At 40.4% G+C, this 15,148-nt stretch overlaps 1 protein-coding gene across 1 annotated transcript in view; it reads left to right on the top strand.

Moving 5' to 3' along the window:
• NPSR1 (neuropeptide S receptor 1) overlaps positions 1-15,148 on the top strand; it is a 376,437-nt gene that overhangs the window by 296,367 nt on the left and 64,922 nt on the right. The window contains exon 6 of the mRNA XM_075589097.1: positions 10,576-10,652. Coding sequence (XP_075445212.1) covers positions 10,576-10,652 — 77 coding nt within the window. The remainder of the gene's footprint in view (positions 1-10,575; positions 10,653-15,148) is intronic.

Here is a 15,148-nt window from a genome sequence, read left to right as displayed (position 1 = left end):
AAGTGTACTCATTTAACAATATTTTAAAGATTGCCTATTTATCTTCGGTATTGTTTTCAGCAAAAATGTTATCCTAATGTAGTCCTCACAGATTCTTCTTTAGTTTTACAAAATTTGCCTTTATAAAGTGAAGAGTATTTGTTAACTCCATGTACTCAGGGTGGTTTTAGAGGCGGGTGGCTGGAGATGATAACGGTGCTGGCGGTTCGCCAGAGTTAAGCAGAGGAGCAGCCCGTAAAGGAGTTAGGAGTTGCACGGAGGCAGAGCAGGACGGCCAGGGAGGAGTGTGCTGTAGCACCAAAGACACAGGAAGTAAGAAAGATTTCCAGATCAGACTGCTGGTGTGTGCTCCTCGACGATCATCCTACTCTGCTTCTGTGCAACTCCTAACTACTCTGCTGCTGCTTCTCTCTAACGCTGCCCGTAATCTTTTCCTGTCACCATCAGCTCCCCCCGCCTGCCTATATCACTCTGCGCCCCCCCTACAAACTATTGCGCCCCCCGGTTTGTGCACCACTGTGCTAGAGGAAACTGTCTGCCCAAGCTTTGCCATGCCTGCCCTTACCCCACAAATACCTTCACTCATTCTAGCAAATCTATTGATATGGGCCAACCCAGAACTGGTCTTCCTCTTCCCCTTGCTGCCCCTAAAATCTGTTATCCAGCTGCCTATCTGTTCTTGCTCATCTGTACCACTAGTGCTCCATCCTCTGTACCACTATTGTCAGCCAGGGCCAGCTTTGTGAGCAATAAACTGCTTGTAAGATTGCTACAATCCATTAATGTTTTACCGTAAGTTGCCTGCTCAGATCAACGATTTGAGACTAAAAAGAGAGCACCAACTTATACTTCCCACAAATACCCTGCTGCAAGTGCGCATACGTAGCAATATGGATTTAGTGGCATACTTACTACTGCTTTCACTATGCTGCTTACAATACTGCAATAGGGAATGAATATGTATGTAACTATGGAGTAACAATTGGCAACTACAAATGCGGTTCTTTAATATATTGTACAGTACTTGTCCTGCTGACCCAAAAAACATGTGTTCGAGTCATGCACGGGCTTCTATGTTTGCGACCTCTGCGAGGTAAATATTCTCCATGGATTTAATATCAGTGCTATTGTCCAGTTCAGTTATATTGAAGTTGTGCATGTAGTAGTACAGTGCACTTTTCAAAAACTGTAGATTAAGCTAGGGACACTCATCCCACCGTGCTACCACTCAAACCCCCTGCCAGCCTTGAACGGGTTTTGTCACAATTGTGCTACAGACTATTATTCCCTGTACTCCTTGTGGGCGATTGTGGTGTGTGTAATAACTTGGGTGGGTGGGTATGTGATGGTGTGGTGGGTGGATGTGGGTGGTCGGGGGATGTGAGTGGTCGGTGTATTAATCTCTCTCTTCTAAGAAAAGCACAAGTTGATTTAAGACTCCCATAGCCGCCTCATCTTTCAATTTGTAATGCTTGAAAACGAAAGACACCAGACTCAGTCTTTAAAAATGTGCCTTTTTATTACATTAAGCTACAGAAACATAGTGTACAGTACATTGGTGAATGTTTTATTGCAATAAACAGTTTGTTTCTTTATACAAGATCATAAATAGTGTAACAAAGTCTGCAAAAAAAATGTTTGAAATCTTCCACAGCATGCCCTGGCTGTCTCTGAAGTTCCACCTGCAAAATAATCAACAAATGATATCATTATACAATATTGATAATACATACAGTAATGTCTTTGCAAACTATGACATACTTTATTTAAAAATGTACAGCACAGAAATATTCTCCACTATAGCATGACTCCAAAAAATTCATTTCCGTACTTTAGATTGCAACGGAGGATAAGGTGCTACGTGTCATACTTTTCTCTGAACCACAAAGTACACATAGTCAGGTAGTGTAGTATACTGTACCTTGTGTATATTTAATGCATACTATATAGTGCATATAACGTATTCTAATGTATAATACAGTAAGTAATATAAGAATTTACTCTTTCCACGAACAGGTTCATCAATCGCTTCATTGTTTGAGATTGAAATTGATGGGGGGGAGGGCAACTGTTGTGGGTAGGTGTAAGTGTTTTTGTGGTTGGCGGGTGGAGTGTTTTTGTGGATGGGTGTTTTTGTGATGTTGGATATTTTTGTGGGTAGTGGCTTGGTTTGGGTATTTTTGTGGGTGGTTATGGTTTTTGAATCCAGGACAGGAAGGGAGCAGGATCATCAGGAACACCCAGAAAAAAACATACAATAACAAATCATAGTGTAGTACTTAAGAACAATTATGGGTCAGAATTCAGGAAAAAACTTGGCTCTTACGGATCGCCTACTTACAAGAAGCAGGATAAAAAACAGCGTTTTTGTATGTAAAGTTGAATAATATATTCCTCCGCCTAAGATAGCAGCATACAGCAGTCACTGATGATTGTAAGCTGGATAGTGTGATCGCCAGGGCTTTCGCTCTCACAAACCAGCAACCGCATTCATACAGAGAGAAGAGGGAAACATAGTGTGTACCAGGTAACACTAAAAATTTATAGAAGAAGCATAGAAATGTGTACTCACAATGCAACGTGTGAGCACATTCACATAAAGGTTTCTTTGAATATCAGGCAGCTACACAAACGGCTTGGCAGTTGGAAATGTCCTCCACTCCACTCAGAAATCCCCTCCTCGAGGGTGCCCCCTCGTCCGAATAGATGGCGTCTGACGTCACTTCCTGGCCTCGGAGTGACACCTTCCGGTAAGGACGGAAAGATCAGGGGGTATGGAAGACTCGCCGAGCCGCAGCAGCAGTGCCTCTGGGGTTGGAGCAGGCTATCAGACCGTCAGTTTATGATGCAGCTGTACTCTGTCTCCTTCCTTAGCTTGGCTCAACGCGTTTCACTGCATCCGCAGCTTCCTCAGGAGCAATACGGACGAGGGGGCACCCTCGAGGAGGGGATTTCTGAGTGGAGTGGAGGACATTTCCAACTGCCAAGCCGTTTGTGTAGCTGCCTGATATTCAAAGAAACCTTTATGTGAATGTGCTCACACGTTGCATTGTGAGTACACATTTCTATGCTTCTTCTATAAAATTTTTAGTGTTACCTGGTACACACTATGTTTCCCTCTTCTCTCTGTATGAATGCGGTTGCTGGTTTGTGAGAGCGAAAGCCCTGGCGATCACACTATCCAGCTTACAATCATCAGTGACTGCTGTATGCTGCTATCTTAGGCGGAGGAATATATTATTCAACTTTACATACAAAAACGCTGTTTTTTATCCTGCTTCTTGTAAGTAGGCGATCCGTAAGAGCCAAGTTTTTTCCTGAATTCTGACCCATAATTGTCCTTAAGTACTACACTATGATTTGTTATTGTATGTTTTTTTCTGGGTGTTCCTGATGATCCTGCTCCCTTCCTGTCCTGGATTCAAACATTTTGTGAGGGAATCAGTGTATATTCCCTGGAAGGTTGAGAGTTTCTTTCAGTTACACAATATATTATTTAATATTATTTAAATATCACTATCACTGTGTTTTAGCGCCACACTGAATCACTGGGTTTCACACTGGTTATGGTTTTTAATATCTTTATTTTTATTTATATTTTATCATAATAATACACTTTCGGGGCATATTCAGGACATAAAGACAGGTTAAGGTTAAAGAGGCAATCCACGTGGCACTTGCATTTTCAATTTTTTTTAATGTACAGTAAGCAGCCTTTGATTATCGATCAGCAAAGATCCTGCTTCCGAGGGGTTCACTAAATGGCTGCCTTTCATTTTCAATCAATTCTTAATTCATTGTAACTCAGCAGCTACAATGTAACCTTATATTACCAAGGTAACACAATCTATTATTACAGTTTGCAGTTCAAACTGCTGTGAATATTGGTAACAAATTATCACAAACCGGAAAGTGTTGCAAAGATCTTGCAATGCTGGGGAGGTGCTAAAACCTGCTATAGAAATCAAAGGATGCTCAGTATATTACAACTCAATAAAAATGGCATTAGGAGTTGAATAAAAAAATGTAGTGTTATCTTATACTACAGAACTTATTATTTATTTTTTTAAATCACACATGTAGGATATTGCATGAATTACCCCCTTAATGTTCGATTTGGTAAATTAAGCAAATGGCGTCATTATATGGGCGATGTGTTCATGATATGGAAAGGAGGAGCCAAAGAACTAGAAACCTTTTTCCATGAATGACAACACCTCAGATTTAAAATTTACATGTCAGCAGAGTAGGAACCAAATAGATTTTTTGTCATGTGTCCGGGAGATTTAAACATCATGGAGATAAAGGCACCCCATAACAGGGCCTGGAACTCAGGAAGCAGGGGGTCTTCCGTGGACAGCAACATTACAATCAAAAAACAAACTAATGGCCCCTAACCCCTTAATCACCTTAGAGGTGAGTAACCGCTATAGTAATTAAGTGGTTAACCCGCCACCCCCGCTACCCACCCAGGTAGCCTGAAAACCATCCATGGGGAAACTATCCCCACCCTTTCCCTGCTACCTATTGATTGGCACTGTGGTAAACCATGCCACTAATATGGGCATGGATTGCACACTGACAATGACTGGGCAATTTAAAAATAACAGACGCAAAAAAACACATTACATTTAAATCAAACAAACATTTCCCAATAAAGCCATTGATTGGCACAGTGGTACACCATGCCCATAAAATATGGGCATGATTGCCACAATGGCAATGAATGTGCAAGCTACAAAAAACAAGCACTGAATAAAATAAATAACATTGCAATAAAATAAAGAAAATGCCAATAAACCAATTGATTGGCACAGTGGTACACCATGCCCCAATAATATGGGCATGGTTTGCCACTATGGTAGTCAATGGGTAACGTAAAAAAAATTACAAAACAATTTAATAAAAACAAGCCCTAAATATACAAAACAATTAATTAAATAAAAGCAAGCACCAAAAATACAAAACGTAACAATTAAATTAAAAAAACTTTTGACAAAAAATACATTGCTTATCACTGTGCTTTTCTATAGCCCAAAAGGGGCATAGATTAACACATTGGCAGTCAATGGGCAACCTAAAAAAAAATACCAAAATATCATTAAAATACCAAAAATACAAATATAAAATACAAATCAATGTTTTTCTTACCTTGGATGTCTTCACCCTCCGATTCTGACAAAAGCAGGAACCTCTTGATATTGACACAATGCTTCTCAACAGCAGATGGTCTTCTGGTAAGTTATTTTCTTCTTTCTTTTCTTCTTTCTTTGTAATTCAATCGAATGGGGCAGATGTTGTACTGTCATTTTCTTGGCTTCAAATGAGATGGGATAGATAAGGCCTGTGACATTACATTTGAGTGTCAAATGATACACCCCCAATCTGATTTGCTGGTGTACCATGTGACAGAATCATTTTTTTTTTGAAAGGATGTGACTTCATCAAAAGGGATTGAAGCCAGCCAGTCAGGAAGGATATGCTTCCCTCCCTGTAAGATTATGTCACCAAAAAAATGACTTCCGTCACATGATACTCCAACCAATCGGATTGGTTGTAGTACCATGTGACAGCTTCCATTTTTTAAAGGATGTGACGTCACTCCCTTTAGAATACACATCCTTTCGAAAAAAATGGAAGCTGTCATGATGTAAAATTTGATGGCAGCCATTTTTTTGGTGATGTCATCTTAAAGAAAGGGAAGCATGATTGGCTTCTTTCTTTCCCTTTTGATGATGTAACATCTTTTTAAAATGAAAATAATCTGTCACATGATACACCAGTCAATCGAATTGGGGTGTACCGTTTAATAGTCAAATGTGACATCACAGGCATTATACAAGGCTTGCCCCGTCCCATTTGAAGCCAAGAAACCGACAAGACAACATCCGCCCCATTGGATTACAAGTAAAGACGAGAAGACTGAAGAAAAAAAGAAGAAAATAATGAAGAAAGAAGAAAAGAATGAAGAACTTACCTGGAAGATGTCTCTTCAATCAAGATATGATCACGGACTTCTGCGCATCGTCTTTTTGAGGAGCATTGCGTCAAGGGTCAAGAGTTGGTACTCACGTAGGACAGGGTGAAGACAGCAATGGTATAAAAATAATGGCTTGTATTTTATTTAATTGTGGAATTTGTTTGGCATGCTCATAGACTGCCAATGTGTATATCTATGCCCCTTTTGGGGTATAGATAAGCGCATTGACAAGCAATGCATTTTTAGGCAAATGTTTTTTATTTCATTGCAATGTATTGCATTGTATTTTGTGTTGTATAATTATTTTAGGCTGCCAATTGACTGTGCTTATCTATGCCCCTTTTAGGGTATAGATATGCACAGTGACAAGCAATGCATTAGTTTCCAAATGCTTTTTTAAAATTTAATTGTAATGTATAGTATTTTTGGTGCTTGTTTTTTTAGGTTACCCATATACTGCCATAGTGGCAAACCATGCTCATATTATATGGGCATGGTGTAAAACTGTGCCAATCAATTGGTTTATCAGCACTTTTTTTTATGCAATGAGTTTTATTTTATGGCAGTTTTTTTTAGCTTGACCATTTATTGCCATAGTGGCAAACCATGATCATATTATGGACATGGTTTACCACTGTGCCAATCAATGGTAGCGGGGTGGAGGGTGGGGTAGTTTCCCTGGGAAGGGTGGTTAGGCCTCTCAGGAGGGTAGAGAGGGAGGGAGGTTAACCCCTTAATTACTATAGTGGTTACTAACCGCTAAGGTGATTGAGAGGTTAGTGGCCATTAGTTTGTTTTCTATTGTAATGTTGCTGCCCATGAAAGACTTTGATGAGGACAGCCTTCATCCTGGCAGGGGTAAATGCAACTTTAATTTACTTTATGCTGGCTGGATTTATTTTTAATTGGCAAATGCATGTAATGTTGCCAATTATTGTACTGTATGTGTGGGGGTGGAGGGGATTGTATTTATGTATTGTACTGGAATGTTTTTTTGAATGGGAAAAAGTGCTATAAGCCATCTTTGGTTAATAGCACTTTTAACTATTCTGGTTTTTCATACAGGGGGTGGCTGTAGGTGGTAGTTGCACTAGGTGGGTGTTTAGGCCTTGCAGTAGGGTAGCACGAGGGTTTAGCCCCTTCATTACCTTAGCGGTTATAACCACTAAGGTAATGCAGGGGTTAACTTCTACTGTCACCAACCCACAAGGCCAAACACACCCTGGGCAACTACAAGTTTCACCCACCCCCTGTACCAACAACAAAGCAGGACCCTTTCTTTACATTAGTGGTTAGACACTAAGGTAATGAAACTGGCTGCAATTTTATTTTTATTGCATATGATTTATCCCGGAGGCCGGTGTGGACCCCTGGAGACCCCCGGAGAAGCGGATACCCACGGGAACACCTGGTGATCTACGTGGAACCGTGGGAACCCCCGGGGACCTTCGGGGCCCCACGGGACCTGATAATTACCCACAAATAATTTGAATCAAACAAGTAATAAAAAATTATGTATCATTCATGTGAATGCCCTCTTCCCTCCACTCTGCAATAGAAGGTTTCCAAACAGGCCTACATAACATGTAGTACGTTTAATCAAGCATACAAGTATTGAAAATGATTTATTAATCCCTTAAAGTGCAACTAAATAACAATTAAATTAAAGATGCGAATGGATAGGATTTTCACTCGCTTGGGTGCTACAGAGTTCCATTCCATTTACTTCATGTGGGGGAATTACCCCTCCCTCCGTTGTCATGTTCATCAATGCTATGCACTGGACAGTGCAAAGGGGATTCATTTTGAAACCTGGCGGAAACGCGAAGAACTGCACCCAAACAAATCAGAATCCAGGTAATTCACAAAACTCAACAACGCTAAACACAGGTGTGATTGGTGTGACTGGCCACGTTAACGCTAGCATTGTTCGCCGAGAATAACGAGTGAATCCCGCGTGGAATACAACAGACTTTACGAAAATGGCTCCAAGAAATAGAAAAGCAGCCGCTGCATCTGTACGTGTGTTGCCATTACCTGTGGCTCACAGAAAGCATGAGCCTCTGCAGCTGGGAGCCTGGGATGAGCTCTCGTTCTCCTTGGTGCAGTACCTCCACTTGAGAGGGATCCCAGCGCAGTGGGATAACCCCTTTCCGGACCACTTACAGTGAAATGATACACACACCAGTACATAACGATTGGTTTACTGACAATAGAATAATGATATAACAGTACTGTTGCAGAGTACATGCAACCACATGCGAGGTTCCTGGATAAGGCTTATTTATTTAGCCTTAAAATACAGCACACAAAAACAAAATGGCTTCTTTTCAGCATACAAAAACAAAATAGCTTCTCTTCAGCATACAAAAACAAAACAGCTTCTATTCAGCATGCAGGACACAGACAGTTCATAACATATGTACTTTGAAGACAGATCTTATAGCAGTAATCTTTACTTCAGCATTTTCAATCCTAAATCTTGATCAGCTAGCCTGCATGTGTGTACAGCCTGGGGATTTTAAAACACCTTGATTATGCAGCTGGGACCACTCTAATTGTCAGGAGCTTCCCAGCTGAAAATTACCCTCGTCACTGCTGCACTGCATCTACACATACATCTGCCAGGCATAGAGCTGGTGAGGTTCATTCACCCTGTCAAAAATATCATAAAATATAACACACACAATACAATAATAACAACACAGGGTGAGTGTCCCCCAAAGTATATAGGGTGCGTGGCACCAATACCCCTGGTGTTCTCCCCCAATGAGAGTCAGTCCCACCCATGTGTAGGGAGTAGCACTACCCCTGTGGACCGTTGGGGCAATTTACCTCTTTGGGCACTCCTGTACCCAGGTACCACTGGATGAGCAAAAAGGATCCGTCTGATCCCACAACGTCTGCTGAATCCTCTCTATCTGGCGTCTGCCTATTGAGAGAGCTCCAACTGGAGGGTGTCCCTTAATGTCTATAGTTGCCTGTGGTCTGATCCCAAACCCAGGCTGCAGCTCATCACCTGGTGTCTCTTCACTGGTGCTACACCTGACACTATAAGGCTAAAGGGTAGCATCCCTGTCTGGGGTCTTTCTTATAACAGCCACAATCTAGAAGGGGACCCAGCTGGGACCTAGGGGACAAACCTAGTCCTAGTTCAGGGGAGCACTGCTCCCTGGACACTACCTGAATGGTCCTCCGCTTCTATCAACTGCCAGCAACTCCAGCAACTGCCTCTAACTGCCTGTAACTGCCAAACTGTGTCAACATTCTACCTGCATGTCCCTCAGGCTCCTGGGAGTCCCTTGCGATAAAGCCTCTCCTAAGATGGCCACCGCAACTCTGGGGACTGCGCATGCGCAAAGACTCCACTGCGTATGATCGAATCTAAAATGGCCACCGCAACTTCTTGCTTCTCTGCGCATGTGCACAGCTACAATTGCGCATATGTGAACTACAAGATGGTGGCTTTGAAAATAGCTCTCAAAAGTCATCAGATATTTATCCTATGTTTTATCTAAAACGTCATGACAGAATATATGACAATTATTTTATTTCTCTATTTGATCCTTTGAGCAATGTTCCTACTCTAACACCATGTCCAGTTAATATAGATGGTCCTCCTGATGTTGCCCAGTGTAAATCTTTAGCTCTCTGATATTTAGGGGTAATGGAGATGGCTGTGCAATCATGGGTAGAGACGTATGAATCTCTTGCAGTTCAGTTTGGAAATCTCAGCATTGTTAAAATGTTAACAACTGTTTTCATGAAAGATATCAACACTTTGGCATTCACATAAAGTCACCATAGCATTGTCACCAGTTCTTATTTAAATTGCACAAATTGGACCAATATTACACAAAATGTATTATATATACTGTACTGTACTGTATAGCGTGTGAGCTGGTGCCAATAAATATGTAATCACTGCAGTAAGAGCAATTCATGCAAACTTTAAGAGGGCAACGATATTTCAGGTGAATTTCAAATGAGCTGTCAATGCTAAGCGATTTTTTGTACAAATGTTGGCAAATGTGGACAATTTCACAAAACATTCTTCAGCGGTGAAAGTCCAATATTACCAGTTTCGTGAGCCAGGTTTACACAGCATTCACACAAGCAACTTGTACAGTATGAACGTTTTGCGCATTATCTAATAGTGTGACACACAGCAAGCTACCCTTGTACTCTAATTCATGGGTGCTCAACTCCAGTTCTCAAGCCTCTGCCAACCAATCAGGTTTTCAGGATATCCCTGCTTCAGCACAAGTGTAATTAGTGTTTGTAAGCAGAGATGACTGGTAAATCCTAGATATAAATATTTTGTATTGATGTACCTTACTCTGTTCTGTTCTAAATAGTATTTGTTGACAATCTGTGTGCAAATTTGTATGTGCATTTTCATTTGCTATTGTGGGTATTGCATATGCTTTTACATTTTTTTTTTTTTTAAATAATTGACAGTAACATTATGCTGTATACACTTTGTTTGATAATATAAATGTAAAACATTGAAAACATAGATGTAGACTGAAAATTGCTCTTGAATCAGCATTTGTAAGTGTTAATTATCTCCATTTGTTTTTTTACATTACCAGTGGGATTTATTTCATCGTAATACGAACAATATGGGCAAAGAGTAAAGCACATTCAGGGATCATTTCGAATTGCAATGGTAAGTAATCTTTTTTCTCGTTGCGCATTACAAGTGTCTCATAACATACAGTAACATTTGCTCACTGAATTCTTGAAAGATACAAAAATATATGGTTAAACAATTTAATCTCTAACATATCAAGATTACAGGTAAATTACTATAAAGATTGTAGAGTTAGCAAGAGTACTGCAACTCTAAGTAGATTTTGAATATATATCCAATCTGTCCCCACGTTTATTCTTGTTACCGCAACCATGAATAAACATGGGGAAAGATCGGTAGAATTAGCAGAATATATAAACTTCTACATCATGAATTAATTGTTTATGAAGAATTCAAATCGAAAGTGGACATGGAATGGACCCCATGGAGTTAACAATTAAATTGACTACTGTATATCCTAACTAACAAGAAATAAGTAATTGAGGACTGCACAACAATAACAGACTTTGCACTTGCATAAAGAGAGATGAGTACTTCTACTTTAAATTGTACATGAACACAGATAACACAGGTCACAATCCAGCAGAGGGCAAGACAGAATAACCCCCCAATCATGTACTATTTGTCATTCCAGTAGAAGTGGCAAAAGCAATACAATCCATGAAGAATTGAAAGGCTCCCGGGAAGATTGTATTTATTTATAAAATGTTTTACCAAGAAGTAATACATTGAGAGTTACTTCTCGTTTTCAAGTATGTCCTGGGAAAAGAGTTAAGATGACAAATAATACATGGTTACAATACATAGTTACATAAGTGAACAGGGTATACATTATATACAAGACATTGCATGCACAGTTACAGATAATATATATTATAGGCGTATGTACTGTAACAGATACAGACCAGATTAAAATGTGAGACAGCTTTAGTTTTGAACTAATTTAGAATGGTGGCTGTGACAGTCTCTGGTAGATTGTTCCAGTTCTGGGGTGCACGGTAAGAGAAGGAGGAGCGGCCGGATACTTTGCTGAACCTTGGGACCATGAACAGTCTTATGGAGTCAGAGCTCAGATGATAAGTGCTGCATGTGGTAGGGGTGAGGCGCTTGTTCAGGTAGATAGATACAGTAGCTTGCCCAGAAAGTATTTGAAGGCAAGATAGGAGAGATAAACTTTGCACCTAGACTCAAGTGATGACCAATCTAGTTCTTTGAGAATTTCGCATTGATGTGTGTTGTAGTTGCGTTGAAGAACAAAATGGCATATTGAATTGTAGAGGGTATCAAGTTTGCTAAGGTGGGTTTGGGGTGCCGAGTCATACACTATGTCCACATAGTCGATAATTGGCATTAGCATCTGCTGTGCGATACGCTTTCTGACCAGTAGACTTAAGGAGGATTTGTTCCTGTAAAGTACACCTAGTTTGACATAGGTTTTGGATGTCAGGTAATCAATGTGCATCCCAAATGTTAAATGGGAGTCAAACCATAAGCCCAAGTATTTAAAACTAGTAACAGGAGTTAGGGTAGTATTAGCGTTGGTTCTGATCTGGAGCTCAGTCATTGGAAGCTTTAAAAATTTAGGACTTGGTCCGAAATACTATTGTTACAGTCTTGTCAGTGTTTAAAAACAGTTTGTTTTAGGTATTTAAATTTTCAAGTCTCAAAAAGTCAGATTGAAGTATGTGTTCAAGGTTGGAGATGCTAGGGATGTGCATATAAGATTGTGTCATCTGCATAAATGTGTATTGAATCGCCCTTACAAGCTGTATGAAGATCATTGATGAACACTGAGAAGAGTAGTGAACCCAGAACAGAGCATTGCGGGACACCACAGGTTATATTCAAGAGGTTGGAGTTAGAGCCTGAGATAGACACATGTTGGGATCTACCTGATAGGCAGGAATGAAACCAGTTTAAAGCATGCTTCCCTATTCCAGAGCACTGGAATTTGTTAAGCAACAATTCTTAGGAACTTAGATTGCAGTAAATCAGGTCACATTGGCTGCTTAGTTTTAATTTGAGGAGCGCTTGTGTAATCTCCTCTTCAGATACTGGGACAAATTGAAAATTGTGAGCAGTGCTGGGAGAGGGTGGGCTATAGGGGTACTCTCAGAATACAGTTCATGTTTTTAGTTTGGGTTGCGTTTCGTATCGTTAATAAGTTAGTAGCACACCCCACAAAGTGATCATTGAATGAATTTGCAATGTCAGTGGGATTTGTCAGAGTAATTTCCTCCTTAGTCATATTACTTGCTTGTTGATTGCTAGAAGGCTTGAATATGTTGTTGATAACCTTCCAGAAGTTAGCTGGGTTTGATGTATTCTGGTGAAGATTGTCAGAGTAATACAGTATTGTGATTTTGCATGTCTTGTGCACATATTCCGCAGGCATCTGTAGTGATTAAGATCCTTGGTAGTGCTTTGTAGCTTTCCAAAAAGTCATCCCTGAAATGGTAGAGAGTTATAAGGTCAGTTGTAACCAATGGAAGGTGGGCTACCCGTACTCTTATTCTGCATAGTGGAGCATGGGTATCACAGAGTTTTAAGAACTTGGATTGGAAATAGTCAAGCGCAGAATCAGGGTGGGAATTAAGTTGATTCTGTACCAAGGGCAGTTAGTAAGGTCAGCCAGAAACTTTTGTGAGTCAAAGTTTCTAAATGTTCTAGTGAGGTGAACTTTAGGGCTTGATTGGGGTGGTTTAATTTTTCTTACACAGTACACTATTGCATGGTCACTGAAAATGAGGGGAAGGATGCCAGAGGATTGAATTCTTCTGGGATTTGAGGAGAGAATTCAGTATAGCAAGGAATTGTTGTGAGATTTCAGGTTTGTCGTGTGGGTTGGGAAATGAGTTGTGTTAGGCTAAATGACTTGAGTTGTATCTGGATTTTATGTGTTTTAGGATTGAGCCAATTGTAGTTAAAATCCCCAAGAACTAGCAGCTCACTCTTCTCATTCAGAGGAAGTGGAGCTAAGAAACTGGGTGATATCAGTCAGGGATTATAGAGGGGCATTAGGGGTGACGGTAGAAACCAGCAACCAAGACGGGCTTAGATAAAGGGATGCAGATTTTGCCAACTAGGATTTCAAAAGAGGGTGGGCTTGGGGGGCAATTTAACAGTGTAAATTGTAAGGTGTCTGCAATATAAAATAGCACACCTCCTCCTCTCTTTGACTATCTCTCCTAAAAATGGAGTATGCCCGAAAGGCGATATTTGCATCAAGAGTTTTAGGGGTTAGCCATGTGTCTGTGAGAACGATGGATTTCGGTTTATGCATAAGGCACCATGTCCTTAGTTCATCCAGTTTGGGCAGCAGGCTCCGGATATTTAAATGGGCGACAGATAGACCTTTTGGAATTTGAAGGCGGTATTCTCAGTTGTATGGGACAGAGTTGAGAAGGGAGGGCATGAGTTAAGTTCAATATCACCTGCTAACGAGAGTAATAGTATGAGTAGAAATTTGAGTAGTTGTTTGCAAGTTGTAAATTTGTGATGTTTGCCTTTAGAGTGAGCGGTGGTTGGTGTGCTGGTTTTCAGAGTTGTCCACCAACAGTCAGTAGATAGTGCAAGGCTTTTGAGAAATCCAGCATGTATGGTGATATTAGCTGTGGGCCGGGAGAAAGGAGTTTGTAGTGGATAGAGAGAGTAATATTTCCATGAGGCCACAAGAACGAACAAAGTTGAGTATCACAGAGGTAGGTAATGCTGCATGAAGCTGTTGTGAGCTAAGTGAGTGTGTGCAGACTAAACTGCAGAGGTGTGGCTTTTCCTTGCCAAAAGGTTTTGCTGCATTGCCATGCTAGAGTCTATTCAGGGTTTGCAGAGGGAGTTGGTTGAGGGGTGCGGGGTTGAAGGGTGGGGGGTGGGCAGTTGTGTGTAGTCTGTTGGGAGTGGCTGCAGTAAGGTGTACAGGGGGGTAAAAGTACAAGCTAACAAGCGTGGGATCACAGTGTGGGCAGATAAGCTCACCATTTGCTGTATTGTGTAGAAGAGTTTGCAGTTGATCCAGTCCCCAGTCACCTCTAGTCAAACTATAGTCTAAATATATATTATCACTTTAAGATGCATCATTTTAGATGCTAAAGCTAACCCTGCCAATGCTTTCCCTTAAACTGGTGTTACACTTATACATCTAAGCAGTCACATGTACCCCCCCCCCCCAATTAATCTGCCTGTTACAAGTTGGACGATTAGCAGCACACAGTAAAAAAAAAAAAAAAAAACTTTTGCTATTCAAAACATACCAGAGATCAATAATAAATGCAGGGTGGTATTTCTTTTAAAACAGGGGGTTGCAGATCAATCAGTGGGTTAAAACATACCAGAGATCAATAATAAAGGCAGGGTGGGGTATTTCTTTTAAAACAGGGGATTGCAGATCAATATCACTAATTGCTAAAAACTGTCTTTTAGTAAAGGGGAATGACTTATTAATAAATTATGAAATGAACAAAATGAAAAACATTTGCAATCATATATATGTATAAAATATTTCTGATTGTTGAATAATTAACATTTAATTAGCAGCGATGTAAGCTGTGGAGCCCCACATACTGTAGCACAGT

The sequence above is a fragment of the Ascaphus truei genome, chromosome 2 (assembly GCF_040206685.1).
Source record: "Ascaphus truei isolate aAscTru1 chromosome 2, aAscTru1.hap1, whole genome shotgun sequence".
Classification (NCBI taxonomy): domain Eukaryota; kingdom Metazoa; phylum Chordata; class Amphibia; order Anura; family Ascaphidae; genus Ascaphus; species Ascaphus truei.
This window is presented reverse-complemented; position numbering and strand designations above follow the sequence as displayed.